This window comes from Littorina saxatilis, linkage group LG5, assembly GCF_037325665.1.
Source record: "Littorina saxatilis isolate snail1 linkage group LG5, US_GU_Lsax_2.0, whole genome shotgun sequence".
NCBI lineage: Eukaryota > Metazoa > Mollusca > Gastropoda > Littorinimorpha > Littorinidae > Littorina > Littorina saxatilis.
Genome location: NC_090249.1, coordinates 25642316 through 25669444, shown reverse-complemented (window position 1 = coordinate 25669444; position 27129 = coordinate 25642316). Strand labels below are relative to the sequence as shown.

The 27129-nt window shown below is 42.5% G+C and overlaps 4 protein-coding genes across 6 annotated transcripts in view; 2 read left to right on the top strand and 2 right to left on the bottom strand.

The window, feature by feature from the left end:
• The window catches only part of LOC138966680 (mediator of DNA damage checkpoint protein 1-like), a 37975-nt gene extending 29246 nt beyond the window's left edge, over positions 1–8729 (top strand). Inside the window, exons 19-22 of the mRNA XM_070338982.1 lie at positions 612–767; positions 6860–6885; positions 7463–7623; positions 7955–8729. Of these exons, the coding sequence (XP_070195083.1) occupies positions 612–767; positions 6860–6885; positions 7463–7623; positions 7955–8009 (398 nt within the window). The 3' untranslated portion in view covers positions 8010–8729. The remainder of the gene's footprint in view (positions 1–611; positions 768–6859; positions 6886–7462; positions 7624–7954) is intronic.
• Positions 611–19796, bottom strand: LOC138966681 (mitochondrial substrate carrier family protein S-like). 3 transcript variants are annotated; one of them, XM_070338984.1, is made up of 9 exons: positions 19601–19796; positions 17848–18001; positions 17378–17446; positions 16457–16519; positions 15988–16060; positions 15809–15856; positions 15062–15267; positions 14534–14703; positions 611–706 (listed from the first exon to the last, which is right to left on the bottom strand). In XM_070338984.1, exons 1-9 carry the CDS (start codon positions 19656–19658, stop codon positions 702–704), a joined length of 846 nt encoding a protein of 281 aa, XP_070195085.1. In that variant the 5' UTR covers positions 19659–19796; the 3' UTR covers positions 611–701. The 3 variants fall into 3 exon arrangements, with proteins under 3 accessions (XP_070195085.1, XP_070195084.1, XP_070195086.1); XM_070338983.1 differs by lacking the exon at positions 611–706 and having other exon boundaries at positions 9198–14703; XM_070338985.1 differs by lacking the exon at positions 611–706 and having other exon boundaries at positions 9198–14703; positions 19579–19662.
• Positions 19797–19865: 69 nt separating this feature from the next.
• LOC138966683 (DNA polymerase epsilon subunit 4-like) lies at positions 19866–24858 on the top strand. Its single transcript, XM_070338988.1, has 4 exons — positions 19866–20286; positions 22950–23034; positions 23700–23741; positions 24079–24858. The coding sequence occupies exons 1-4, from the start codon at positions 20011–20013 to the stop codon at positions 24093–24095; spliced, it is 420 nt and encodes a 139-aa protein (XP_070195089.1). The 5' UTR covers positions 19866–20010; the 3' UTR covers positions 24096–24858.
• Positions 24285–27129, bottom strand: part of LOC138966682 (uncharacterized) — an 8186-nt gene continuing 5341 nt past the window's right edge. The window contains exons 5-6 of the mRNA XM_070338987.1: positions 26749–26941; positions 24285–26304 (exon numbers count right to left, since the gene is read on the bottom strand). Coding sequence (XP_070195088.1) covers positions 26190–26304; positions 26749–26941 — 308 coding nt within the window. The 3' untranslated portion in view covers positions 24285–26189. The remainder of the gene's footprint in view (positions 26305–26748; positions 26942–27129) is intronic.

Sequence of the window (27129 nt, the reverse complement as noted above, 5' to 3'; positions counted from 1 at the left end):
TCAGTGGGACTCCGGTGCCAGATCGACGGCAAAATGTGTTAAGAGAAGAAAAACAACCTATGATGAGTTGAACGAAGAACTCTTCGAGTGGTTTTCAACAGCTCGATCAAAGAATCTTCCAGTGAATGGCCCATTGCTTCAGATAAGAAACCCATTGCACCTCTCTCTCTCTCTCGCTCGTTCTCTCTCTCTCTCTCTCCTTTTCTTTGAACAAATCAAAAAACCAAAAAAACTTGAGGGCTTCAAAACTTTGAGTTTTAATAATCACTGTGGCAAAAAAGAATAAAAAAATTGTTGGCGCATTCATATTCATAAGAAAGGACACCTTGCTACAAAGGACAGTGGCAAGGCTCCCCAAGAGCGTCCTTTGCTCACAGGTTTTACTGTATGCGATAGTTAGCTTGAGTGAGTAAAATGTCAGATATTTAGATTTTTTTCAAGTGGCAGTAGAAGTTTTGACTACTTGAAACAGTGTGAAGAGGTTCTTGGGGAAGCTATAATTGAATGTTTGACTTCTGCTACATTTAAAAGATAACACTGAACAGAATCACTTAAAAAATCATAACATTCTTCACTTAAGATGACACGTGCCTAAAACGTTTGTGTTTCAGATGGACACAGGTTCCTGGTGAGTGACAGTGCGGTGGAGAAACAGTACAAGTTCAGCCTGGAATCATCGCTGCACAAGGCGTCTCAGGCACTCATGCTGGAAGGATACAACATTCACGTCACCAAGTCTGTGCGGCCTGAACCACAGCAAATGAAAGGTAGGATCAGTCAGTGTACATGCAGCAGTGCTAATTTGTCAGTTTTATTCCTGTTTTCCGGTCTGAGCAAAAGTAAAAAAATTGATATCTGGTTTGAGTGGCTCTGTTTCAGAACTAGCGTATGTTCAGGTTTTAGTGAAGAGTTCCTAGCTGTTTTGTAAAACAGGTTGATCCTGTGCTTCTCTCAGAAGTTAAATGTGAACAGTTTCATATGGATGTGTGTCTACTGAGCTGCGAACAAATTTAGTTTTACATAAGAATCTGTGCAGTGAAATCTGATTAAATTACATATCTTACCCAACTCACATATAGCAATTAACCCATAGTTCAGTGCTGATACCGCTGTACGCGTCCCCTTAGCAACAAGGAAGACGCCTCTAAAAAAGAGTGACCGAGACCCGTAAGGGTATCCAGGCCAGCCCGTAAGGGAGGCTGCCTTCCATATGCGCGCGCATATGCCGCCATCTTGTCATTCTACTCTCAGCGCTCAGTGGAGCTGGTCGCTTTTGGTACGCTCCGGCTGTGTTTCAGCCTACTTGCTTGGTCTTCCAGACCTGGTTTGTGTTCCCCTTGGTGTCTTCTTGTCTCCGGACTTCGCATTTGCTGTTGAGGTGAGATCTTTCCATTTTTTACCTGAATTTTGGCGGCATTGTTGGCTTGTTTTCGGACTTACAAAATTTTTTCCAAATTTGTTTGTGAGTTGTTTTCATCATGGCCGACAATGCGGACGGGAAGAGGTCAACATCTAAACATGTAGCTGCTTCGCCCTCTCCTGTTAAGAAAAGTTCTAGAAGTTCTAGAAGTTCTAAATCGCACGGCGATACGCCCGTGTCTCTTTCGGGTTCAGAATCCAAAAAATGTAGTGATGTTGTTGTTGGCGTGCCCGGAGTTTCCGGTTCGTCGGCTAAACCTACGGAGAAGCCCGTGCTCGGGGTTAAGCATGTTGTAGGGGATGTCTCGCCTGTAGGTTCTGGGCTTGCATCTGCGGATTTTGCTTCTTTGCTTTTGACATTAAGCTCACAGGTTTCGGCCTTTGCGGCTGAAGTTTCGTCAACTAAGGCGGAGCTACGTGCGCTGCCGGCAGGTGTCGGGGGTACGTCGTCGCTGGCCAGTGTGCGTTTGCCTCCCTCTGCTACTGTTACGAGGGCGGACGTGCATGCGTCTCAGGATGGGATCTCTCAGGCTCCCGTTGGGTCTCCGGCCGGTGTCCGTTCTTCTTCACAAGGTATGTGTACTCCACGTGAGCGTTGTCTTGAGGGAGTAGCCTCGGGTCTAATCCCAGGTGAAAGTTCTGAAACACTGGCTGATATCCACCGCTTAGTCGGGGTGTCAGTGGGTGCTAAGGGCCCTGACAAGCGAACAGATGTTCCTATTCTTCCCGCCTCGTCAGTAGACTGTGGTCAGGTTGAAAGGCATCTGCTTCCGCCCAGGGGGCAGGAAGTTGGTGGTAGTATGGCTGGCTCTGGACTTGACTCTGTTAGTCAGTACGGGGACCAGCCTCCGGAGTGCACGGAAGGGCACGAAGACTACCTGGATGACGGTGCCGCCTCTCAGGCTGAAGGTGCTGGATTCTTTTTGCCACGGCAGCTGCCAGATGCGGTGGCTCTGGCGGCTGGAGTGGCTTCGAAATATCTCGAGGAGGAGGTGGCGGTGAACAAATCTCAGTTTGTCCATCCTCCTTCTGCCTTAGGGGATTTCAGGAGTGCTAAGGAACCGAAAAGTTCGTTCCGATTCCGGGAGTCCCCCTCTGTGGCGGTCGAGATGTCGAAGGTTTTTGCGAAAGGTCGAGCTATGTCCGATGCCTTTCCGCTGTTGTCACAGCATGGGGAGGCGCCGGAGGTGGTGGGCCCCTGGTTGGCTAAAGCGGGACAACACGTTCCTTGTTCTGCGCTCTCAAAGAGCTCTAAACTGTTGGTTCGTCCCGTCGCTCTACTTGACTCTTTTGCTTTGCCGAGATCAGTTCTACCGGTGACTCCGGAACTGCTTTCTCTGCGGGAGGACGGGTATGCCAGGGATAGAATAGTCCCTTACACGGAGTCTGCTCTTCAGGCTTTGGAGGAGACGGGTAGATCTCTGCTCGAGTTGGGTTCCGTCTCTAGTTCTCTCCAACGCTCTTTGTCTAGGTCTATCGCTTCATCGTTAGACCCGTTTGAGTTCCGTTACGACGCCTCCCAGGAGGATGTGACAACTCTGTTGGCGACGCTTGCCAGGGTCTCTCAGGAACAATTGAGCTTGTCAGCCAGGCTTTACGGGCATGCTGTGCATTCCCGCAGAACTGCCTTTTTGGCGGGTTCAAAGATCCGAGACAGGGGTACCATTGACAGACTTAAGGTATCTCCTTTTACGGAAGGGTCGCTGCTGGGTGCTTCCTCTTTGGACGCTTTGCAGAAGGAAACCCAGGACGCTAGGGATCTGGCTATTGCAAGGATTGCTCACCACGGCTTTCAGAAGGTTCAGAGCAAGCCTACCTCTCAGAATAAGGCTCAGCCTTCTTCGTCTGGGGGGGGCAAGATGCAAAATCAGTCCACCTCTTTTCGGGGTAGGGGGCGAGGCGCGCCTTACCAGAAGAGAGGCTCCTTTGGGGGTTCTCGGGGGTCGGGGCACAAGCCTCACCCCCAATGAGGGTCTCCCGAGCCACTATTCCCAGTAACCCCCGCCTTGGTGGCGGCGGGTGGCCCCTCCAGGGCCTTGGCCGCCTGGACACGCCTGGTGTCCAGCCGGTGGATTTTGGGAATAGTGCGTTCGGGATTCCGTCTCCTCTGGGCAGAGGGGAAGGCACCTCTGTCCAGGATACCTCCGCCTTTCAGATATCCCGTAGACCCGGAAGCCAAGTCAGCCGTTCATGCGGAGGTGGCTTCCCTACTCCTGAAGGGTGCGATAGAGGAAGTTCGAGATCGAGAGTCCCTCGGCTTTTACGGCAGGCTGTTCGTGGTGCCCAAAGCCTCAGGGGCATGGAGGCCTGTTTTGGACCTGTCCACCCTGAACAAATACCTACGGGTAGTCAAGTTTGTCATGGAGACTCCACTCTCTGTAAGGGAAGCTCTGCGTCCGGGAGATTGGGCCACGTCGGTGGATCTCACCGACGCATATTTCCATGTGCTCATGCATGTTCAAGACAGGAAATGGCTGCGCTTTCTGTGGGGCGAGAAAGTGTTTCAATTTCGGGCACTCCCCTTCGGGCTTTCCCTGGCCCCCTGGATCTTCACGCTGGTCGTTCGCCAGCTTTGCTCCCTTGTCAGACAAGAGGGGGTACGCCTACGGGCGTATTTAGACGATTGGTTGAATCTGCATCAGGATCAGTACATGTGCAGAACTCAGACTGCGAGGGTTCTCGACCTGGCGGCTCAGCTGGGCTTTACAGTCAATCTAGGGAAGTCAGAGTTAGAACCATCCCAACGCTTCACTTACCTGGGCATGGATTTCGATACGGTGGAGTGGTTAGTCCGTCCCTCTCAAAAGAGGGTGGACAAGCTTCAGAACTTGGTTCGCTTGTTGAAAGGAAAGAATGTGTCCACGGCCCGGGAGTTGTCCTCCCTACTGGGGCAGATGGAATCGATGGCTCCCCTTGTGCCTCTAGGCAGGGTCCACAAGAGGCCGTTTCAGGCGGCTTTGAGGAGGCAGTGGGACCAAGCCTCTCAGGGCTGGAATGTTCGCATAGGACTGGGGAGTTGGTTCAGCAACACTACAAGTGTTTGGCTGCTCCCCTGGGTCTCTCAGGGTGTTCCGATCGTTCCTCCGGCGCCGGAGAACATTCTAGTTACAGATGCATCCATGACAGGCTGGGGTGCTCATCTGGCCGATCAGACAGCCTCCGGTCTGTGGGATCTCTCCCTAGCTCCTCAGCACATAAACGTGCTGGAGCTGGAGGCTGTGTCTCTGGGTTTACGGGCTTTCCTGCCGCTTCTGGGGGGCAGTCATGTTCAAGTCCACACGGACAATACGACTGTGGCCGCTTACATAAATCGGCAGGGGGGCACACGCTCGCAGAAGCTGTCGGAGAGCGCTTGCCGTCTGTTGGTTTGGTGCAGCTCGCACAACATACTTCTCTCAGCGAAGTACCTGAAGGGCACGCTCAATGTTTTGGCGGATGCCCTCAGTCGGGGGGACAAGGTTCTGCATTCAGAATGGACCCTCTCCCACCAGGCGTTGGACCGTCTTTGGGTTCAAGTAGACAAGCCTTGCATAGATCTGTTTGCAACGAGATTCTCCACCAGGCTTCCCCTTTTCGTCTCACCGTTCCCGGACCCTCTGGCGTGGGCGGTGAACGCGTTGGATCTGGATTGGACAAATCTGCAGGCTTACGCTTTTCCTCCGTTTTGCCTGCTAGGGAAGGTGGTAAGAAAAGTGGATCTGGAAAAACCAGCGCTGGTGCTGGTTGCTCCTCTTTGGCCCAGCCAGCACTGGTATCCAGACCGTCTGCGGCTGGCAGTGCGCCCACCCATTCCTCTAGGCGTTCGAAGGGGCGACCTGTTACAGCCCAGGTCAGGGGTCCCGCACGAGAATCCGCAAGCGTTGCAGCTTCACGGCTGGATTCTGTCAGAATCGCTCTGCGTCGTGCCGGGGCCTCGGCCACAACTCTGAAACTGGTACAGAAAGCACACAGAGACTCAACTAGCTCCGTTTACTCTTCTCATTGGGCTGCATGGGCCAAGTGGTGCTCTGAGAATAAGGTTCAACATCTTTCCCCAAGGTCCATGGAGGTAGCCAACCACCTCTCTTGGTTGGCTAGTAGGGGGGTCTCTCCTTCTTCACTGCGAGTTAGAAGGTCTGCGATTTCTTCCACTCTTAGACAGCTCGGTCGCAAGATCAATCTTGACGGTGTCATTTCAAGCGTGCTTAAGGGAGCTGCCCTTGACGCAGCTCTCTCAAGATCACAGCTCCCTGCCTGGGATCTGTTTGTGGTTCTCCGTTTCCTTGCATCGGAGGATTTTGAGCCTCTCCGGTTGGCTAGTTTACCTAATTTGACGAGAAAAACTTTGTTTTTGGTCTTGCTTGCCACGGCTAGGAGGGGTAGCGAGGTGCACGCTCTTTCTGGTCTCGCTAAAGATATTTCCCTGGAGAGGGATGGCTCCTACTCTTTGAGATTTACGTCTAATTTTCTCGCTAAAAATCAAAAGCCCGGTCAGGCTTCGCCTTGCATTCGTATTCCACCCTTGAGCGATATACTCGCTCCTGGAGACCCCGATCTGTCAAATTGTCCTGTCAGGGCGTTAAGCAGCTACCTGTCTAGGTCTTCGCCGATTCGCTCGGAAACTCAGAAATTATTGTTTATATCCCTCAACACTGTGCGGGCGAAGGATATCTCGAAGGTCACCTTGACTAAATGGGTTTCACTGACCATTAAGCAAGCGTATGGATGGTGGCAACGCCAGTCTGGCGAGGTCAGGGCGGTGCTTCCTCTTACGTCAGCCAGGACGCACGAAGCGAGGGCTTGGGCGTCTTCTGTGGCCGTGCTTCGCTCAGGGCGCCTATCAGAGGTCCTGGCGGCGGCTTATTGGAAATCTGAGGACGTGTTCATCAATTTTTATTTGAGAGACATTGCGGCAAGGCGGCAAGATGGCAGTGCGGCTTTGCCTGCTCTCGTGGCTGCAGGGCAGGTCCTGCGGTCTTAAGTTGGTAAGTACCCTCCTCCTATAGTAGCAATCTGCTATATGTGAGTTGGGTAAGATATGTAATTTAATTAAAAATTTTAGTAATAAATTTTCATTTGATTAATATACTTACCCAACTCACATCGTTTATTCCCTCCCGCCTCCCCGCTGTGGGGGGTATGGGGGTCTAAAAAAGTAGTGAGTTGGGCTTCGTGTAGAATGACAAGATGGCGGCATATGCGCGCGCATATGGAAGGCAGCCTCCCTTACGGGCTGGCCTGGATACCCTTACGGGTCTCGGTCACTCTTTTTTAGAGGCGTCTTCCTTGTTGCTAAGGGGACGCGTACAGCGGTATCAGCACTGAACTATGGGTTAATTGCTATATGTGAGTTGGGTAAGTATATTAATCAAATGAAAATTTATTACTAAAATTTTTAAATTTGGTGTTATTATGCGTTTATTTTTGTTTGTTGACATGGTCTTTTTTTCTTCTTCTTCAGAAATCCTACTGTGTGCAGGAGCTCAGGTAAGTTGTACAAACAATTTTCTCTGCCTGGCCTGGATAGCCCGAAAATGTCAAGCAGGAAGTTTAAAACCGTGGAGACATATTGTTCATTCACATTGGCTGCTACCCTTCAGTCTACAGCTGTAGGTTTTGATATTCTTATCCATGCATATCTGGGATCTCGTTTGATGTAAACAGTCAGCAAAGCACAGACACTTCATTAAAATTGCCAAACAATTTGTTGCCATTTCAGTAAATCTTCTGTTTTTTATCTTCTTTTGTTTTTTTACAGTGGTGGAAAGTAGACACCAAGGACTGTCTTGAGCTTAATAAAATTGCTGAAACCTTCATGTCCATTTTTGCAAATTTTCTGAAGAAAATAAATTTCAGCAACATCCTTGCGTATGCACATTACCGTTGTCATATCTTGACTGAATTATCCTTGCAAGTTCAAAGTAATGACTAATGGTCAAACAGTTAGTGTCAGTTTGCACAATTTCATCAGAGTATTTGATAATACAGTATGAATTGAATGAATGAACCGCATTGCACGAGTGATTGATGGTGTAGCATTTAACCACTGTTTTGTATCTTTCAGTGGTTGGCCAGCATGCCGAAGAAAGCAGGGGAGAAGACAGTAGTCATTTCCTGTGAGGAGGACAATGCTCTGTGCCAGGCTGCGGTCAACAAAGGGATTGACGTTGTGTCCGCAGAGTTCATTCTCACTGGTGTGCTCAAACAGGAGGTCGACATTGACAGATATCCTTTTGACTTCGTGTGATATTAGTTTTTACAGCACACCCAATTTTGCAAGAATTCACAGATTTCAAAGCTAAGTAAAAATGAGAAACTTATAAATCTGCTCAGATTTGCAATAGATTGCACCATTTTGAATGTAAATCTCAAAATTGGTCTCGACCCCCCAGAGTTTCAGCGATTTTTTCCCCTTTCTTTAATGGGAACGCTGTTTTTGTGTTAGTGTGTTTCTTGTGGTGTGTGTATGAACAGATTTATGGATATTTGGAAACGTGGTTAAAACACACTTTTGCACGGACAGCAAAACATGTTCTGTTTCCCTTAACTCTTGTACCTTCAGATTGTTTGGCAGCAAACCGAGGAACCCTGCACCAAAAAGTCGTCGATGACAAGGAGTTTTAGCAACAAGACGCTCAACATCTGCTTGGATTCTATCTCAGATAGTATGAAACTGAATGTGATGATGTTGAAACGAATATGGATGTAGCACTGAAATAGGCAAGTGTTTCAGGAATGATTAGATCGTTTGAGAGACATTTTACAGTCACGAGAGCATTTGTGTTCATTTTTTTTTTTAAATGGATGAAAGATTGATGATGTTATATGGAATTGAGTCGTTTTTCTAGCATGTTTGATTACTCTTGAGCATGCTTAAAAAATCAAGTATCTTTCTGACCAAATTTATTTCAGATATGCAAAGGAAAGCTTGGTTTGAATGGAAATATTTCAGGGACCAGAAATATGATTTTACACTTATTCTTGTAACTTATTTGTGGGTATACATGCCTGAAACTAGCACATCAGATTTAGTTGAATCACATTGCTGTTGGTAATCAAAAATACAAATCAAATTTGTCTGGCATTGGTCTTTCTACATCCTTGTGAAGGTGCGCATTTATTTTTTTCATATTTTCTTGTCTGCCAGTTCCGAAAGGCATTTTTATCACTGTGGTGATGAATTATCAAGTTGAAGACAGGGACCGAACTATCTGTATTACAACATGTACTATTTTAATTCTTGTGTTTTTATTTCATGTGTGTAAAAGAAATTGTCGATCAGATTTGCAGAATGGTGAAACAGCTCAGTGAGTTTTTGCATGTAAAGGGAGTGGGTTTTTATTTTACCATTACATGTTTTGCAGCTAACTTTTACATATTTCTATTTTCTCTTGCGACACTTTGTTCAGTCGTCGTTGTCATCATCATCGTCATCATCATCAGTGTGTGCATGTTGATAATGCAGGTGTAGATTTTCATTTTTAAGTCATTTTAAGGATAACAGTAATGACAGTCTGTGTCAGTCATGAACTTCATTTGTCCATTGTTAATGCCCTTCTATTTTGTGCACTTATTGTTATCTGGTATGAATATAAAAGAAAGTGTACAATGATAAATTTTGTTGTGAAATGTTTTGATGAAAGAGTGAGATTCTCTGATACTACTCTCTGTCAGACTTTACCCGAGTGCACACATGCGCACACACACACACACTTTTTTCCCCCACTTAACATGATCAGTGTTTCCCCATCACTTGCCTTTTTTGTCCTAAATACTTGAAAAGTCAAAGCATGACTCACTTTATTATTTTCACTGTATTATGATTTATTCTGTTTAGTCATAAGACGATAAGGAAAACATTTAAAACACACAAAAAGTGCTCCAGATTCACAACACAAGTAGCATTTCTCATTAATAAAAATAGAAAGCTGTTCCCATTTATGATAACATAAGAAAACATGATCATCAACCATATCACTTTTCATAATAGAAAGTAGTGCATTTGGCACAAGAAAGAAAACAAAAAACATTTCCAAACGGACGTTAACAGATGGAATGCATACTGTATGATCAAGAAATCTGATTCTTGTGTTGGTACAACCTAACATACCCTGGTATACCCATGAAAGTCGTGCAAGAAAAAGTTCCTAGACTTGGAACACAGAAGTATCAACATTAGAAAACTTTCTTTCTTTATTTGGTGTTTAACGTCGTTTTCAACCACGAAGGTTATATCGCGACGGGAAAAGGGGGGGAGATGGGATAGAGCCACTTGGTAATTGTTTCTTGTTCACAAAAGCACTAATCAAAAAATTTATTTCTTTCTTTATTTGGTGTTTAACGTCGTTTTCAACCGTTCAAGGTTATATCGCGACGGGAAAAGGGGGGGAGATGGAATAGAGCCACTTGTTAATTGTTTCTTGTTCACAAAAGCAGTAATCAAAAAATTGCTCCAGGGGCTTGCAACGTAGTACAATATATGACCTTACTGGGAGAATGCAAGTTTCCAGTACAAAGGACTTAACATTTCTTACATACTGCTTGACTAAAATCTTTACAAACATTGACTATATTCTATACAAGAAACATTTAACAAGGGTAAAAGGAGAAACAGAATCCGTTAGTCGCCTCTTACGACATGCTGGGGAGCATCGGGTAAATTCTTCCCCCTAACCCGCGGGGGGTATCAAAAAATTGCTCCAGGGAACATTAGAAAACCATCAAAGGATAAAAGGACAAATCTGTGCTTAGCAATGGTGGATTAATATATATAAAAGTTACTGTTAAGTAAGAGGGTCGCCTGATGGCACTATCCTTGAAAACAACTGAGATTCAAATGCAAAAGCATGGTTATTAAAAACAGACCAATCATGATTAAAAAACAAAAACAAAAACAAGAATGGTCATTAATAAAACGTTTGATCATTGATAAAACATTCACTACAACTTCAACCTACTGGTCTTTGAAGAGAATTAACAGACAGACAAATCATGAGAAAATTGAACAGAAAATGAAGATTAACCTCAGATGGCAAGTACTTATACCATTCTAAGATTGAAGAAGCAATGCGTAAACGCTGAACTTAACTTAAGTTCTCATTTTCTGTTCATTTTTACTATTACAGTATTATTATTTTTCTATCTGTCCACTTAAACACCATGAGTATTTAAAACAAAATGTTTTCATTTATCATGAAAGACTTATGACTGCCTGCCACAGGGGCAAAGAAACGATGAGTATTCACATTAAATGCAATAAATAACAGAAACCAGTAAGCTCAGTCACAGACACTGTTCTTGCCCACGGTCAAACATTTAAATTAACCTCACCCCCCAAACCAGGCAGGGATGATTTGGTTCACTTCTCTCAGTGGTAAAGAGACATGTCCTTAGATACTTCAGTTACTACATGTTCAGTTGCCTAACAAATGTTTCCTTTGCAAAGTAAGATATTGTACAGTGGAGTCCGGGTACAACGAATCTCAAGGGAGATACATTTTAGTTCGTTATATCAGTAATTCGCTGTAGAGTTTTCAACCCTAAATGGCCTCAAGACAAGTTTTCCCATCGATCTTTCCTTGGAGAGTACAATCTCTGCATGTTTTCAACAGCTTCATAATCCATTGAGAGGCATAGTTCAAATGTTCACTTCACTGTAATTTTAGAAGTAAAATGTAAAAAGTTGTGTAAAAGCATGTACCGTACTTTCCCTGTCATAAGGCGCGACTTTTTTCCTTCTCAAAGAAAAAAATCAAAGAGACCGCCTGAGTACCAGTCAAACAACTTGTGATAATGCATGTTTCAGCTACTAGGTATACATGTTTCCTCTCAAGACATCAAAGAGACCGCCCCATAGGTTAAACTCGGTCACTGACCCCGGTGCAGGAAGTGTTTCCTCTCTCAGATATGACAGGGGAACCACCTCTCATAGCCAAAACTGGGCCATTGACCCCTGGGAAGAAGGTCAGTGTCAATGCATCACAATGCCTTTGATCTCGCCCACACACAGAGCACACATATTTCCACTCTGTATTCTTCCTTTGATGTGCGGCTTATTTTCATTCTTCGACCGTTTGTTACTGGTATACTTTTACTTGTGTTTGTGTATTTTTGTCTTTGGAGAGAATTATTGACATCAGTTCGTTGTAGCCTTGTGACTTTTAGAGACAAAACGGCTCTGGGGCGATGAAAACATGTTTGTTATAAGAGGGGTTCGTTATGCAAATGAGCTCAAAAGGTTCGTTGTAGCCGGAAAGTAACAAGTAAGAAATAGAAGGCTGTCTGCCGGGAAATCAATGGCAGTTCGTTAAAAGCGGGATTTTGTTATACCCAGGTTCGTTATAGCTGGACTCCACTGTATTTGCATATGTTTTCTCTGTGAACAAAAATCTTGACAACAGCAATAACCTAGAGAATTTTTTTTTAAATTGTAGGTACACTGTATATGTATATTATATATTAACATTCACCAATACAGCCGATTTAAAAATTGAATTGAACACAAAGCAAATCTCATGATTCAATATTTGACACAAACTCATCACATTTAATGTAGCAAATGTGCACATACATGTATTTACATGTGAACTTCCAAGACAAAATATACACCCATGCATTAACACGTATATATTATATGCACACATGCAAAAAGTCCAACGTTACAGGACTGGTCTGGTTTTCAGGGTACATAAAGTAATATGCTGCTCTATAAATCTTGTTTCAAAATGTTGAAAGCAAAAATGCTGCCACCAACTTCAGAAAATAAGAAAAAAAGAAACATGCAACAAAAGAAGCTGACAAAAATATGTACTGGGTATGCAGTCACTACTGCAGGTGTTAAACAATCTCAGAGCAGATCGAGCTGCCATCCAGAAAATCCTTTGAGCATATAACATTGTTAACCATTTAAATACTATAGTGTGGTGATACACATCAGGGACACATGATCTCATCAAAGTTGAATGGCCCAGAAGTGTGTTGAGCTGAAAAAACTCAGAATTACATGTCCTGTCTAATTGTTGAATGGTCTGAATAGTGCTAGTGTAAAGCTGAAAATGTACATTGTACAATTCCAGTGCAATTACACTTTTTGTAAATATTCGAACTAAGAAACCAATTAAGCGTACATGTAACACTATCATTCTTAATATAGTGTAGATTTCTGATCACATTAAATGCAGTAATTGGTCCCACCAAAATGCAATGTAAATGATGCCATGCAACAAAAATATGTCACACATGAACTATGAGATATAATCTCCAACCCATTGTTTTAAGTTTCAGCGTATGGTTTACACAATGTACAAAGTGAACTGAAAGTAAAATGTACAAACATTGAAATTTGATAAAACATAGTGTAAGAAGAAGACCTCAGGGTCAAAACTCTCGTAATGTCCAGCTGTGTAGTCAACCTTTGTGACTGCAGTACCGGTACATTTATTTTTCATTTTTTATTGACAAAACATATTTCCCCAATAAAAATAGGGCCTTCAGCCCTGGCTACATGTTTAGCTTCACCCTTTTCAGAGCAGGTGTTCACACTCATAGATGCTGTGCCAAACTTAACACTTCTGAGGGGGAAAACAATAGGACAGCTGACACAAAAAGAAAAGACTTTACAGTGGAACCTCTGTTTTATGACCCTCCATGATTAGACTTCCTCCAGTTTAAGACCTTATTTTCTTGGATGTTTTCTTTATGGTGTCACTAAATTTTACCTCCATTTTAAGACTTCTGCTCTTTTCTGATTTTCTCAGATTTTTGGAGGTTTTATTAGGGGAGCTTCACTGTACAAAACTCTAGATACTGTTAGAATGTGCAATTGCAACAGACCTGTACAACTATTAAGGATCTTCCTTTCTGCACATTTCACATCATTTGCTCGTCTAAAAATTTGTTTGCATTAATTACTGTTTGCTGGGTCAAGATAAGACTACTGACTAATAATCATGCTCAGCATCTATAATTCATCACAAAAACAACAGAGATTCTTAGCTGCTGTCCTAAAGTAATAAAATACTGTATCTCAATATATACACGTGGGGTTGTTTTTTTCTTAAGGAAATGAGGCACTTTGTGTATTTATGCTTGGGCAAGAACTAAATTGTTGGCATACAACTGGCTTTCTTGATAAATGTGGTTTTGGTGTGAACCTGTAATAATGATTTACATATTCTCAACATATTATTGTGAGATAATACAAGGAAGTAAGCAACAAATGTATGAAATTATTAATAACTTGCAAGGTCCATCATCTGAAAGCATAGTGCCTTCTATATTAACATATTATCACATCTTTAAACCAAATCATTTTCACATACATACTCAAATTCACAATCTCTTGACAAAAACAGTTCACATAATCAAACACACACACACACATGTTCAAGTTTTATTGGATTAAAAGATATTCACTGAGAGTTCGGTCATCATGAAAAATGCAAGCTTCAGCGATCTTCTTTACGATAGCGAGACATATTCTTCCGGGTTTTACATGATTGAGTCCTATTATGAATTGAAGTTTTGCTATGTACACTCTGACATGAGATGGTGGGACTTTCTTTTGAAAGAAGTTGTATTGTCACACTGTGACTCTGATCATGGGTACACGGTTGATGATGACACTGACATTTCTGTTTTAATATTCTGACAGACGAGATGTGAATGGTAGCTTTCCTTGATCATGATACAAAAACGAAATAGGTAAGAGTAGCTTTTCCTTGCCTGCCTGTATAACTGTGTTGTAGAAGGTGGATTTAAATTCTGAAAACCTAATGGATTTTATACCTGATTCGCTTGTGTTCAAGTGTGTAGGTGTTAGTGCAAACATTGTATGTATATTTTATGTGTTTTTTTTACACCAGAAATGTATGGTATCTACAGCTAAATATGTTGAACTTTTCAACCTTCCCGAAAATTGAACCTTCCCGTAAAGCATGACTGCAACCATTGGCTATCAAGGACTCACAATTGTATGTAGGTGTTTATTTTTCTTATCACTAAGGGTATATACAATAAATACACAACCGCCTTGCTTACAGATGAAAAGAAGTGAGGTAGTGGAATAAACACAAATACACACCCTCAAACTTGTCTCATAATTAAACTGAAAGGTGCTATAAAGATTTTGTGTCACCTCTGAGACCCAGTTGTGAGACTTTACGGTGAGCGTACGACATGACCACCATGCTTGCTCCGTTGGCGAAGAAACTTCTCAGCGTTCCTGGAGTCAGTCCTCGGTACAGTGCAAAGAACCCCCCACGCTCGTTCACAATCAAGCGCATTCGTTGTATCACAGACATGTCCCTGCAAGGAAAAGAAGTGAGAATCAAGCAAGAGTATTGGTGAGGTGGGATCACTGCTTTGTGTAAATGTTCTATGAAATTTTCATTTTGTGAGAAATAAAAAAATGTCATGCAAGTGTTTGAAGTACTGGTTAATTTCTGGGTGTTTGTGTGTGTGTGCGTGCATGTGAATGAAACAAAGCAGTGAATACACATACACACAGAATGTTTATTTTGACTTCATGAGATGAGATGTATTGAATTGAATTGAACTGAAATTTATTTTACGAGGGGGACAGAATAAGCAATGTATGCATGCTTTTTTTCATCCTTAGATGTAGAGAAAGAGAGGACGTTATGCTGGGTTCCACTATACTTACTTGCCGTAGCTACACTGAACTTGACATCTCATGTACTCTAGTGGCCACACAACCCACCAGGCCAGGGTGGCTGCTATCCCGGCTGTCAGAAGCGGGCCGACCAGCGGCCGCTTGAAGTGTTCTGGGAAATGGCGCCGACCAGAATCCACCGTGATGAAAAAAGTGGTCATGAGGCCCATTGTCCTAAACCATGTGATGCCAAAGCCCTGGATGTGAAACATGATAAAGATTTTGTCATGAATGTTCATGAAAATCTATGATCGCATTCTACATATCTCCTTATTACTAGCTCTTGTTAATGTTTAGAATGTCAGTATAATCATTGTTCCATAAAATCTGTTTATAGTTAATATCTGTCATTCAAATTTGAACAGAAATTAAGAATCATCCAGTGTTAATGTTGGCTACCTGCCAGACCCACGTCTGTATGATACAGGAATAAACTAGGGTGAGAGATAGTTTCTGAAGGAAACCTTTTCTAACAGTTTCTGAAGGTTACTCTTTCTAACATTGCTGTTTGTTTTGTCATATTTCTTTTCTTGTTTCTTTTTGGTGTAACTTGTAACAGCAACATTTTAGTATACCACAAGAGCAAGGCTAATAATGTTTTGTACTTTTTAAACTGGCATTAACTGTTTATAACAGGCAAACCAGATGTCTTAAAGACGAAACAAACAGACACACCAAAGCCACACGCCAAGGTATCTTAAAGAAAAATAGCACTCAAAGAGTTCTTGAACTACTTACAGTGTAGACCTTTACCAGCTTCCAACTTTGATTTGTCTGACCACGCACCTGAAAGTAGTAAAAGTCAAATTTCATAACAACACTATCATTTTCTCAGACAAAGCCTGTGTAGCGTACAAAACAACTCCATTATTTGTGACTCTTTACCAAAATCTTATTCATTAAGAAAGAATTCTTACCTTGACATATTCTAATGGAGTTTCTATAACAGCACGGACTGTCGCCGAGCAAGCAGCACCCATCAGCACACGTCTGCAATAAATAAAAAAAACGTTAAACAGATCTTCTTCGTTCATGGGCTGAAACTCCCACGTTCACTCATGTTTTGGCACAAGTGGATTTTTACGCGTATGACCGTTTTTACCCTGCCACTCAGGCAGCCATACGCCGCTTTCGGGCGAGTTAAACAGATCAAATTCGAATTTTAATTTCTTCATGACACTGGCAATAGACATGGACATATTTATTATTTCAAATGAGTAATTAATGTGTACGTGTGGTGCATATCACAACATTAAATAATTTTAAAAAAACACAACATACTTGTGCGATCTTGCAGCACAATTAAGAACTGTCTTTGATTTGTGTCAAATGTCATATTTCCGTCAAAAATGCAAATAAAATAATTACATATATATATGCACTTACAGTTGAAGTCCTCCACTGAAAGGGATCTCATGCATCCCAAATCCATTGTTTTGGTGAGTGTATCTGCAAGCATATGTGACACAGTAACAAACAAAGCCTTATGATGATCTAATGTTCACAGGGAATAACCATAAACTCTGACTTCTCTTTCACTGAAGAAATTATGATTATGACTCTTTTGCTTCTGTTCACAAGTATGTCAAATTTTGCAGCTTCCATGGCTATACCAGCATGGCTTGGTGGCGCATGGGGTGCTAGGATCAAGCTCAAATTAATCTTAATACTCTGCATCAGTGTTACCATCTATACTGAATACCTGTAGAAACTCAAAGCTGTGGTGATGTCACCATTTCTTTTATTGGTAATGAGAAGAAAGGTATAATAAGCCCAATTGAGGTCTAACGAATGACGTCTCACAACGTGCGCGGTCGTCCTTGGCGGTCAAGAAAGCCGCGGGCGCTGCCGCGATCATTGCGCAGACGACACTTCTAAGACCGCCAATATTTTTTGTGTGCATCACGTGCTCCACATAAATCGGCCGGAAACGAAGCAATTGGGAAACATGGATAGAGAAAAAACTCAAAGATTCTGATATATGTAGTGCTCCAAATCAGAATCTTATGTAGGCGAGTACTATGGAACACCTTTTAAGACCCTAGAATTCCAAATTTACTGTTCATAACGTCTGTAAATATACCTTAATTTTCAGACTTCCTTCCTTTCAAGACCTGATTTTCTCAAATGTTTAAGGGCCTTAAAAGGAGGGCTTGATTGTACTGCTCTAAAAAGCATTATAATTTAGATGAGTAGCTTTTCTCTACATTGTTTGAAACATCGGCAAGAAGCAATTCCATGTTATTAGAACTATCCACTTCCATGTAGTTTTCATAATATAAACGCTGGACAAAAGCAATAACTCACACAGCTTCAAATGCAGCAAACTGTAGGGAACGGTAGATCCCTGACCCCAACAGTGGTGGGGTGCAGCCCCTAAAAAAGGTACTAATTAGTAAATTACATGTAGATATCCTTCATCTTGGGAGAATCGAAGAAAAGAAAATACTCGAGGTGTCTCTCAGTGTGAAAGGTGAAAATATATGCAGCTTTGACAATCTTGAAAAAAGGTAAAAATGGGTCGGTCAAAGAATCAGAAACATTGAATTGTTTTCGTGGCCTTCGTGCGGGGACACCCATATGGCAGGTAGAAGTGACCTCCTAAATTAAATGAGGGCATATTGGTATTTAACAGAACCGTTCTAATGGTAATAGTAGATAAATAAAACCAGTATCAGCAAGAGGAATGAATGGGAGCACAATTCAACCAAGCACAACTTTCAACATTTCTACTGATGAAAAACAGAAGTACAAAATGCACCCAGAAAATCACATGCCTGTACAAACCACGGACTCCTTGTGTTTTCACTGTCTTCCAAAAGGTCTGCACCATGCCTGTGTTCTCAAAGCCTGCCTGTCCCTGCATTTTGGTTTTCAGTGTGTCAAATGGATGACCAACAACCACGTTTGTCAGGCCATATAGAACACCCACTGAAACACCATATTCTTTTATGTTAATAAGAAGCAGTAATAGTGACAAAATGGATGCTGAAAGAAAGGTGTTGACAATAGTACGAGACACAAAAACTGAAAAAGCAGATTTTAATTGCCTTCTGAGGCAGGGGGAACTGCACGGAAAGAAACAAATTAAGCTACATGGTAACATGCGAAAAACACGCATTTTTATATTAAGGTCTCTTGCAAAGACACAGAACATAACAACCAAGTGCTGAGCAGAGCTCTGAAAAGGTAGTCATTAAATGCGTGCAGATGTCTATCATACTAGAAGTTCCCATCCCTGTTCATTGGCTCTATCGACGCCCGTTTTTAACCGCTTGCTTCTCTTTATATAATAAACCGTCCATAGATCGTCGTTCTCCCGAACTAACTTCTTAGTATGTCATCGAGAATAGAGGATTTTGGATATTTTTCATGCAATGACGTCAGCGCTTTTCTGCGATTGGTCAATAATGTCGGTCACGCTTGAAATTATCGCAACTTCATATTGGTTTTCAAACTTATACGAAGTGACCGGGAGCGTAGGGTTAATCAAGATATGAACTGAATTAGCCCTGAACAGTGAGATATAGAGAACAGTACACAAATACGAACGGAGAGACTCGGAAACTCGAGTCAGTCGTCGCCACGCTCGAGAACTCAAGTGTAATATTTCAAGTTAAAATCTCCCTCGCCTACAGTGCGACAGAATAGCTCAGTTATAACGCGCTCGATCATGCGCTCCATCCTTACTTTTGTGGTCCCGGGTTCGATTCGCTTCGACGGCAATTTTATTTTTATTTTTTTCTGAACTCGTAATTCTTGTATTTTATTAATTTGCTTCATTCCAAACGTTTTGGATTATGAAATGAATCGAAATAATAAAAACAGTTGCATAATTATTGAATACTTCCAGAATTACCCATTCATTTTTATCTTTTTTTAGTAACCGTGACATCGGCTTTGGAAAAATTGATTGCCCTATACCGGGCAACACCACGACTACATGTAATGATGATATCAAGAAAACGTACAAAACACAAATACCAACGGGGAAAACGACGAGTCAATAAAATGCTCGATTCGAAAACTCGGCCTGCACGTGGCAGTTATGTTGTCAGTTCAAGTCTTAGTTTTCACGCCTCGATTGTGTAAGCCTTTTGGCGCGGTGGTAAGACGTTTGCCTCCAAAGCCGGTGGTCTCCGAGTCCCCAAAGACTTTTGTAAATCATGATTTTTAAACTTTTTTTCTTCTTTTCTGAACTCGCTGTACTTGTATGTTATTCTTTTTGATTTATCCCAAAAGTTTTGAGTCGTGTATTGAAAATCAAATATAGTGCGTGAGTGTCCTTGAACAGCTTTCCCACAGTCCCGTATCTATTTTTAGTACGGGATATCCCAAAGGAAAGGTCAAAGAACATATGTATCACCGCGTGTCGACTGCTGGTAATAGTAGATACATACTTCTAGTATGATAGGCTTCTGATGCGTGTGAATTTTCTATGCGAAATTGACATGACTCTACAGCAGACGACACAGAGACAAAGCTATGCAATAAGTTACTACACTTACATCCGCAGACATATCATCGTACCTCCCATGCCGATTACACCCTCCCTGATCCAGTGAGCTCTTTCCTCATTGTGTGTCATTTCACTGGACCGCAAAAGCGCTGTCAGTGAGGATATTTAGATCGACTTCGTGCCAAGGACCTTGTTTTTGACTTCTGTACGATGTCGGCAGGTTTATTGAGTGACCTCCCTTGGTGTGATGTAAATCATCGTGTCACTATGTCACCTATTTGATCAATGATTTCTTGCATATCGTTAAACAATACTTCATACTGACACCCTTTTGCATCATGTTCATGTGCTAAAAGGGTGTTATTGTGGTAATCTTACAAGTCAATGCCCACATGCAGTAGAATGTGTTGACAGTGATTTTCCGGCCCTGATTTTCTGTCCTACGGCAAGGGAGATCAGTCTCCCTCACACGGTTGAGAAAATGGCGGGTTCTGAAGGAATGGAAGTGGAAAGTGAGCAACAAATGACAGGTACGACTGAAAATGAAGAAGCTGTTCGACAAGATTCGGAACAGACTGAGAGCCAACAAGAAGAAGAGACAGAGCAACAGCAAGAAAAGGAAAATCAACCGCAGGCAGCTGAGCAGAACGACAGACTTCTGAAACTGCCCTTGTCTCGCATCAAGACCATCATCAAGATGGATCCAGACGTGTCTCTTGCCAGTCAGGAGGCCGTTGTCACTCTTACGAAAGCAGCGGTAAGCATGTCTGAGAGTTGATATTTCATTTTTAATTATTGATTCGAGCACATTCCAAAAACATAGACATGCACTTATGCAGACAGAAACACACACACACACACACACACACACACACACACACACACACACAGACTGGGGAACATACAAAAACATAAACAAGCAGACAGACACACACGCACAGACTGTGACAGAAACACACACACAGACTGGCGCACTTGCACACATACAGTTACCCACAGTTACAAAGGAGCTGGCACCAGGCCTCACCGCCGTCTTCCAGTCATCACTTACCACTGGCTCAGTTCCAGCTGACTGGAAGGACGCGCACGTCACTCCGATCTTCAAAAAGGGAGAGAAGCACAATCCAGCCAATTATAGGCCGGTGTCTCTCACCTGCGTGGCGTGCAAGCACATCGTGGTGAGCGCCATGCTGCAACATTTTGACAACAACGACGTCCTCGACGATAATCAACACGGCTTTCGTCGAAGCCGGTCCTGCGAGACTCAGCTCCTAGACTTCACTGAAGAGCTCACGAGCAACCTGGAGGGTGGGAAGCAGACGGACGTGTTGATCATGGATCTGGCGAAAGCATTTGATCGCGTCAACCACAGCCTGCTTACCCACAAACTCCGAAACTTCGGTGTCCGAGGGGCTGTACTTGCCTGGATCGAGAACTTTCTCCATCAAAGACGTCAGGCCGTGGTGGTGAACGGCAGTCGCTCCTCGTTTGGCAGCGTCCGCTCAGGGGTGCCGCAGGGCTCGGTGCTGGGGCCGACGCTATTCTTAGCGTACATTAACGACCTCCCGGAGAGACTGACCTCACTAGCGCGCCTGTTTGCGGATGACACTGCAGTGTACAGGGTGGTGACTAGCGTAAATAACCAGGCCCAGCTACAACAAGACCTCCATCGCCTAGCCGAGTGGGAGAAGAACTGGGACATGCAGTTCCACCCTGCAAAGTGCAACACCCTGCCTGTTACGAGGAGCAGACGCCCACTACAGCCCTCTTACCAGCTCCACGGGCATACGCTGGAGACAGTGAAGGCGGTCAAGTACCTGGGTGTGACCATTCAGAGTGACCTGTGCTGGGACGACCACATCAACAACATCGTCAGCAAGGCAAACAAGACCCTGGGGTTCCTGCGGCGCAATCTGAAGATCTCATCAAGATCCGTGAAAGAGCAGGCGTACAAGGCCTTTGTCAGGCCTATCCTGGAGTACGCCTCGTCAGTATGGGACCCGCACACCCAGAAGAACATCGACAAGCTGGAGGCCGTCCAGAGACGAGCTGCCCGATTCGTCTGCAACCGCTACCACAACACGTCAAGTGTCAGCCGGATGCTGGACTCCCTTGGGTGGCAGTCTCTGGAGGAGCGCAGGAAGCTTGCCCGCCTATCGATGCTCTACAAGATCACGAACAGCATCGTCCACTGTCCGGGCATCAAGTCGAAGCTGGCCCCTTTACCACCACGCCAGCGAAGAGGCCATTGCCAGCAGTTCGGCCTCATCACCTGCCGCACTCAGTATCGGAGTGCCGCTTTTCTACCCAGCACAGTGAAGGACTGGAACTCTCTACCAGCAGCTGTCGTCGAGGCCCGCACTGTCGACACCTTTGTGTCGCGCGCCTCGCACTAAACCAGCAGCCACTGTGACTCATGTCCCCTCCCCCCCATACTCCCCAACCTGTGAATTTTAATGGACTTTGGATGCTGGAAACGCTACTCTATTGGACTTGCGCAACATCCCATCAAGTGCCGAAATAATCACTACTGTTGATTGTGGGTAGTAATGGAAAGACAAGACAAGACAGCATGGGTGGGAGTTCCTCCGTCTCAGACGGATTTCCGTCTCAGAGAAATTTTGACAATTTTTTTTTTTTTTTTTTTTTTTTTTTTTTTGCGCCCTCATTGATAGTCATCTCATACTGTGTTATGCCAAATGGACTGATAGTGCACTTTTTGTTGTTTCTAATGCTTGCCAGGTCCCTAAAATTTTTAGTTTTTGTTACTTTTTGTATCTCCAACAAGGTTCTTATTTATCAGAATTAAACTCAGGAGAGGCCAGAGAAACCCTTTTAAATTCATAAAATTCGTTTTCGGCCGGGGGCCTTCGCCCCCCTGGACCCCCCACCAGGGCGCTGCCCCTGGACCCCGCCGGGGCCTTGGCGGCCCCTGGACCCCGGCCTTAAATAAAGTTCAGTCTTGGAACAATTTTGGGCTCCCACCCATGAGACAGTTACACACACACATTCAATGATATACCAAAACAACATACACGCGCTCGCTGTGTGCGCAATCCTTTAAGTTTGACCCCTTTTGACGTTTTGTGGCATCGAGGATAAGTGTTAAAGTAAACATTAAAAACAAAAGAAAAAAGTTTGATCACAGCCACAACTCTCAATGCCATAATTACAAAATAAGAAATGATACAACCTTCCCCGAATCAAATGAATTTGGTTTATTTCAGTAAATTAGTGTCAATGTCAGCCTGCAAACTTTGTTTTTAATGGCGTGGTTCTCTTTTCTTTTTTTTCAATATTCAATGAGGAGGAGGCCCAAAGTGGCTTTAACTACAAGTTAAAATGTATGAAATCATGTGTCATGTGCTTTTGGTGGAATGTTATTTATGTTTTATTGTTACAACTTTTATTGTTTTTCAGGAGCTGTTCATCAGTGCTGTTTCAAAGGATGCATCATACAAAACCCTTCAAGCAAAGAGAAAAACCCTTTTAAGAAAAGACTTGGGTGTGTGAAGATTTTACAATCAGACAGTTTTAAAATGTTTTCTTGCTTACATATGGTTAGTGACATTGTTTATGTTGTTTTGCTGACGCTTTGACAGTGAGGGCAACAGTGAGAGAGAGAAAAAAGAACTAAAGTTTGGGAGGGGGGGGGGGGGGTGTGTAAATTGTCAATATTAATTAAGGCCCCCCACAATATCAATAGGTTTGTTTCTTATGACAAGGCCCAAAACATTAGGGTCAGTAGGTTGGTTTCATTTTTTGTTTCTTAGCATTTTTATTTTTTGTTTCCTTGATTGCAGTTTGTTTTACATTTTCACAGATGTATGTAACTTTTTGTTGGCCGGAAATCACGCAAACTGTGTCCCCTGGGTGTGGGAGAAGAGAAACTTTTCTTGCAAAGTCTGCAAAATAAAATTCTGTACTTTTTAATAAAAATATTGTTTGAAAAACAAAAGTTCTAGGGTGGTGGGGGGGTTAAAGTAGGATCAGTCGGAAAGAAGGCTGGTAATTCCTGTTCAGCATTTTATTATTTTTTTCTTTGTGAATACAGAATAGAAATCATGAATTTTAAAAAACTTCATTTTTAAGACCAAAACATATACAACTGGAAGGGTCACAAGCCTTTTGTTATCTCCCTTTAACAACACAATATTTTCAATTTTTCAGAGCATATCTTTGATACGAGGGAATGCTACGCCTTTCTTGAGGGTAAGATAATATTTGTATGTGCTGCTCATTAGTAGATGAAATTATTATTACTTTCTGTTCTATAATTTATGAAGTATTGCTTTTAAATACCATATTTAATCAATTAAAGTTGTACACACACAAACACACACACACAACACAAGATTTTACAGCACATTTTTAATTTTTATTGAAAGTCAACTTGCTAGTTAGCATGTATTTTCACAGGATATGTACACATATAAACTTGTAGAAGATGATTTCAAGTAAACATTACTACATGTATAAATGTATGTTCTTGACTACTTTTGACAAAATTAAGGCTGAAATTAGCTCTGCTGTTTTGTATGTCATGCAGGGACCATGGAAAGCTGAAGTATGGCTTCGTACCACAAGTGTGATATTGCAGCATTGAACTCCAAGATACTGTCACGACCAACTGGGGGACTAAGGGTGCTTGCTTCTAGAAAACAATGACTGTTGAGTCGACTGTGAAATACTGTTAGTCCTGAATTCTATGTTGGTATTTACTGATAAGATGCAGGGTCTTAGCTATAGAGACAGAATTTACAGACACTGTATATTCATTTTAGTCAAATATGGATGGTAAGCATGATACTCATAGGTGTTAAAAGTATCCTGCATAGCATTGCCTACTGATGGAGACAAGTTTGATATTTATTCAAATAAAGCATAAGCACCTTTCCTTTTGAACAAAGCCTAATTTATGTGGGCAGTATATTTGTACATGTACATTGGGCATAACATTGTCTATGTCAGCTGTTGTAAAGCATCCATCCCTGCATTGCTGTTAGACTGACTAGAGATACCTTGTAGCAGCTGTACAACGTGATGCAAACAAATTAATGGCGCTTCAAGTATCATTTCTGAAAATTATTAGCAAGGGGAACATAATTTCAAATTGCCTTAAAATAGTACATTATAAATATAATTCAAAACAGTGAGTCATAACAAGTGTGAATTTAGGCCTTAGCAATCTGCTGAACATTATCAGTGTCATAACCTGAATAGGTGTATTACTATTATGATTGTGTAAGATTTGTTGCTGTATGAAAGATTATTGAAAATGTGTTCAGGGAATCTTGAAGGTGTAAATACAAGTTTGTCTTGAAAGGCAGTTGGTTTCAGTCTTGCTTGGTGTCTGTGTTGGTGTTTAAAAGCTTTATTTTACTGTCGGACAAGTCTAACAAGGGATGGCTAAATCGTCCGCCCGATCGCCAGGGGAGAATAAAAAATCTGCCGGGCTAGTAGAAACCGCCTTGCAGCTTGCCCGGCTGGCCAGTGAAAATTCTTGTCAACAATCTAAATAAAGAAGAAAAAATAGGAAGAATTATGTGAGGAGGAAAACTTCTGAAACAGAATTATAATCGGTGGCACTGTTTTTGTAAGACCAGTGTTGTGATTGCATTTGTATTCAAAGACGCATCATTTCTTATATCTTTTTATTTTAATTATAGATTAAAATTAACGGCACTATTTTTGGAAGTGTACACATTGTAATAATTACTATGTACACTAGTGCATACCTTGACAAAACACGAAGGTTCATAATGCCATAGAAATCACAATCACTGCAAGATTTTATATGTATTTGTCTGATTTGACACAGCAGCAATTGAATTGGGTGTTCCAGGTGGGATCTTTAAACAGTTTCAATGAAAAAGTAAGAAAAAGAAAGATTAGATAATGTAGCGTTTAATTATAGACAAAAGGAAAAATTCTCTGTCTTTCTTTTGTCTTCTCGTAAATGTTTCATCTTGTTTACGGTTAAACATTCCATTAACTAACTTTTCTTCTTGATTTTTGGACGTAAGCAGTCTTATCTGTTTTTGGATAGTTCCAATGAATCACATGGGTAAAACAGTTCATGCACAACGATTACTGGTTGTCAAATGAGGAAGTCAAAGAAGAACACGAAACGGCAGTGATGTCGTTGTTGCCATGGAAACAATCCATTCACTTTGTACACCCAGTTCTGCTTGAGCACTGAGCACACCCTTCACTGCATTCTGGAAGAAAAAACAGCAACTCTACAAGCTAAGTTCTACAAGTAAAGGCACAAGAGAATTATAACTGAATACGGCAGTTATGACATGCTCTAAGAAACAAAGAGAAGCAAGCGCTCTCAATATAGAAAACAATATGTGCGAGTTGCATGGAACCAGTTTTCTGGCATCTAACAGAATAAGAAGCATTGAAATGAAGATATGACTGGGAATAAAAGTTGTTTGTTTATCTGAAAGCATCTTAAAGTACTATTATCTAAGGTACCAGGAGACTTTCCACAAAACTCTCACTTACCGTTGTCGGTATTTTGAGTGCTTACTTCCCTTTGATCTTAGATCTAAATGCAAAGGCGTTAGCTGCATCTTGTAAAACAAAATATTGAGAAATGCTTTGGCCAACCTTAGCAAAATAATATGCATGCAAGAAACAAGTGCAAGGTCATTACACATACACACACGGATACTTGCCAGCACAAATAAGAGTGTCGCCCATAAAAGCTTGGTACCATCCCTCCCGGCAGGTGTCTCCAGCAACACAGTGGAATCGTGGCTCATTCCTGAAAATATCACACATGATGCAAGGGAACCCGATTTTTTGACCACCCTAGTTAGACCCTTGTTTTTCAGATTTTCTGTTTAATGGCGTTTGTTAATTTATTTTAAGACTCCCTCCCGTTTTAGGACCTGATTTTCTCAGATTTATAAAACAGCATTGATTAAACGCGCTTCTTCTAAGCGTTGTGATAATTTATTTCGGTAATTTCCCAACAGTGGTTCTATGGGTATAACACAAAAGGATGCCTCTTTTCAAATGTATTACACAAATTTATGATTACAATGTAACCCCCCTTTTAAGCCTGCCCCTCTCCTTCAGCACCTTGCTTTTTCAGATTTCTTTTAAGACTCCCTCCTTTTTAAGACCTAATTTTCTCAGATTTTTTTAGGTCTTAAAACTTGAGTTCCACCAGTGTGATATGTGCACGTATCCGATAATAACTCACACGTCAACCACGTGATTTATTTGTAGACCCATGTAGTCATAAGTTCCAGCGAGACGACCAGACGATAGGTTCATGTATCTGGGGTTGTAGGTCACCATGTAGCCGTCGGCACAGGACTGGCAACCAGTGCAGCCAATACCTGCCGCCACGAAGGTGTCATGGAGACAGTTGTTTGGGGCGGAGGGGCATGGCACTGCAACCAGATAGCCAGTTTTGCAGTTACACACTGTGTCAGTTGTCCAATACCGCAATTATTTCAGTAATTATGATTTGTTTGCCTCATAAGCGGCGTGAGTGGACAAGGAAGTGTGGGTGGGTGTGTGTGTGGGGGGATTAATTCTGGGTTGGGGGAGGACGTTCTAATTTGAGTTGTGTATTACT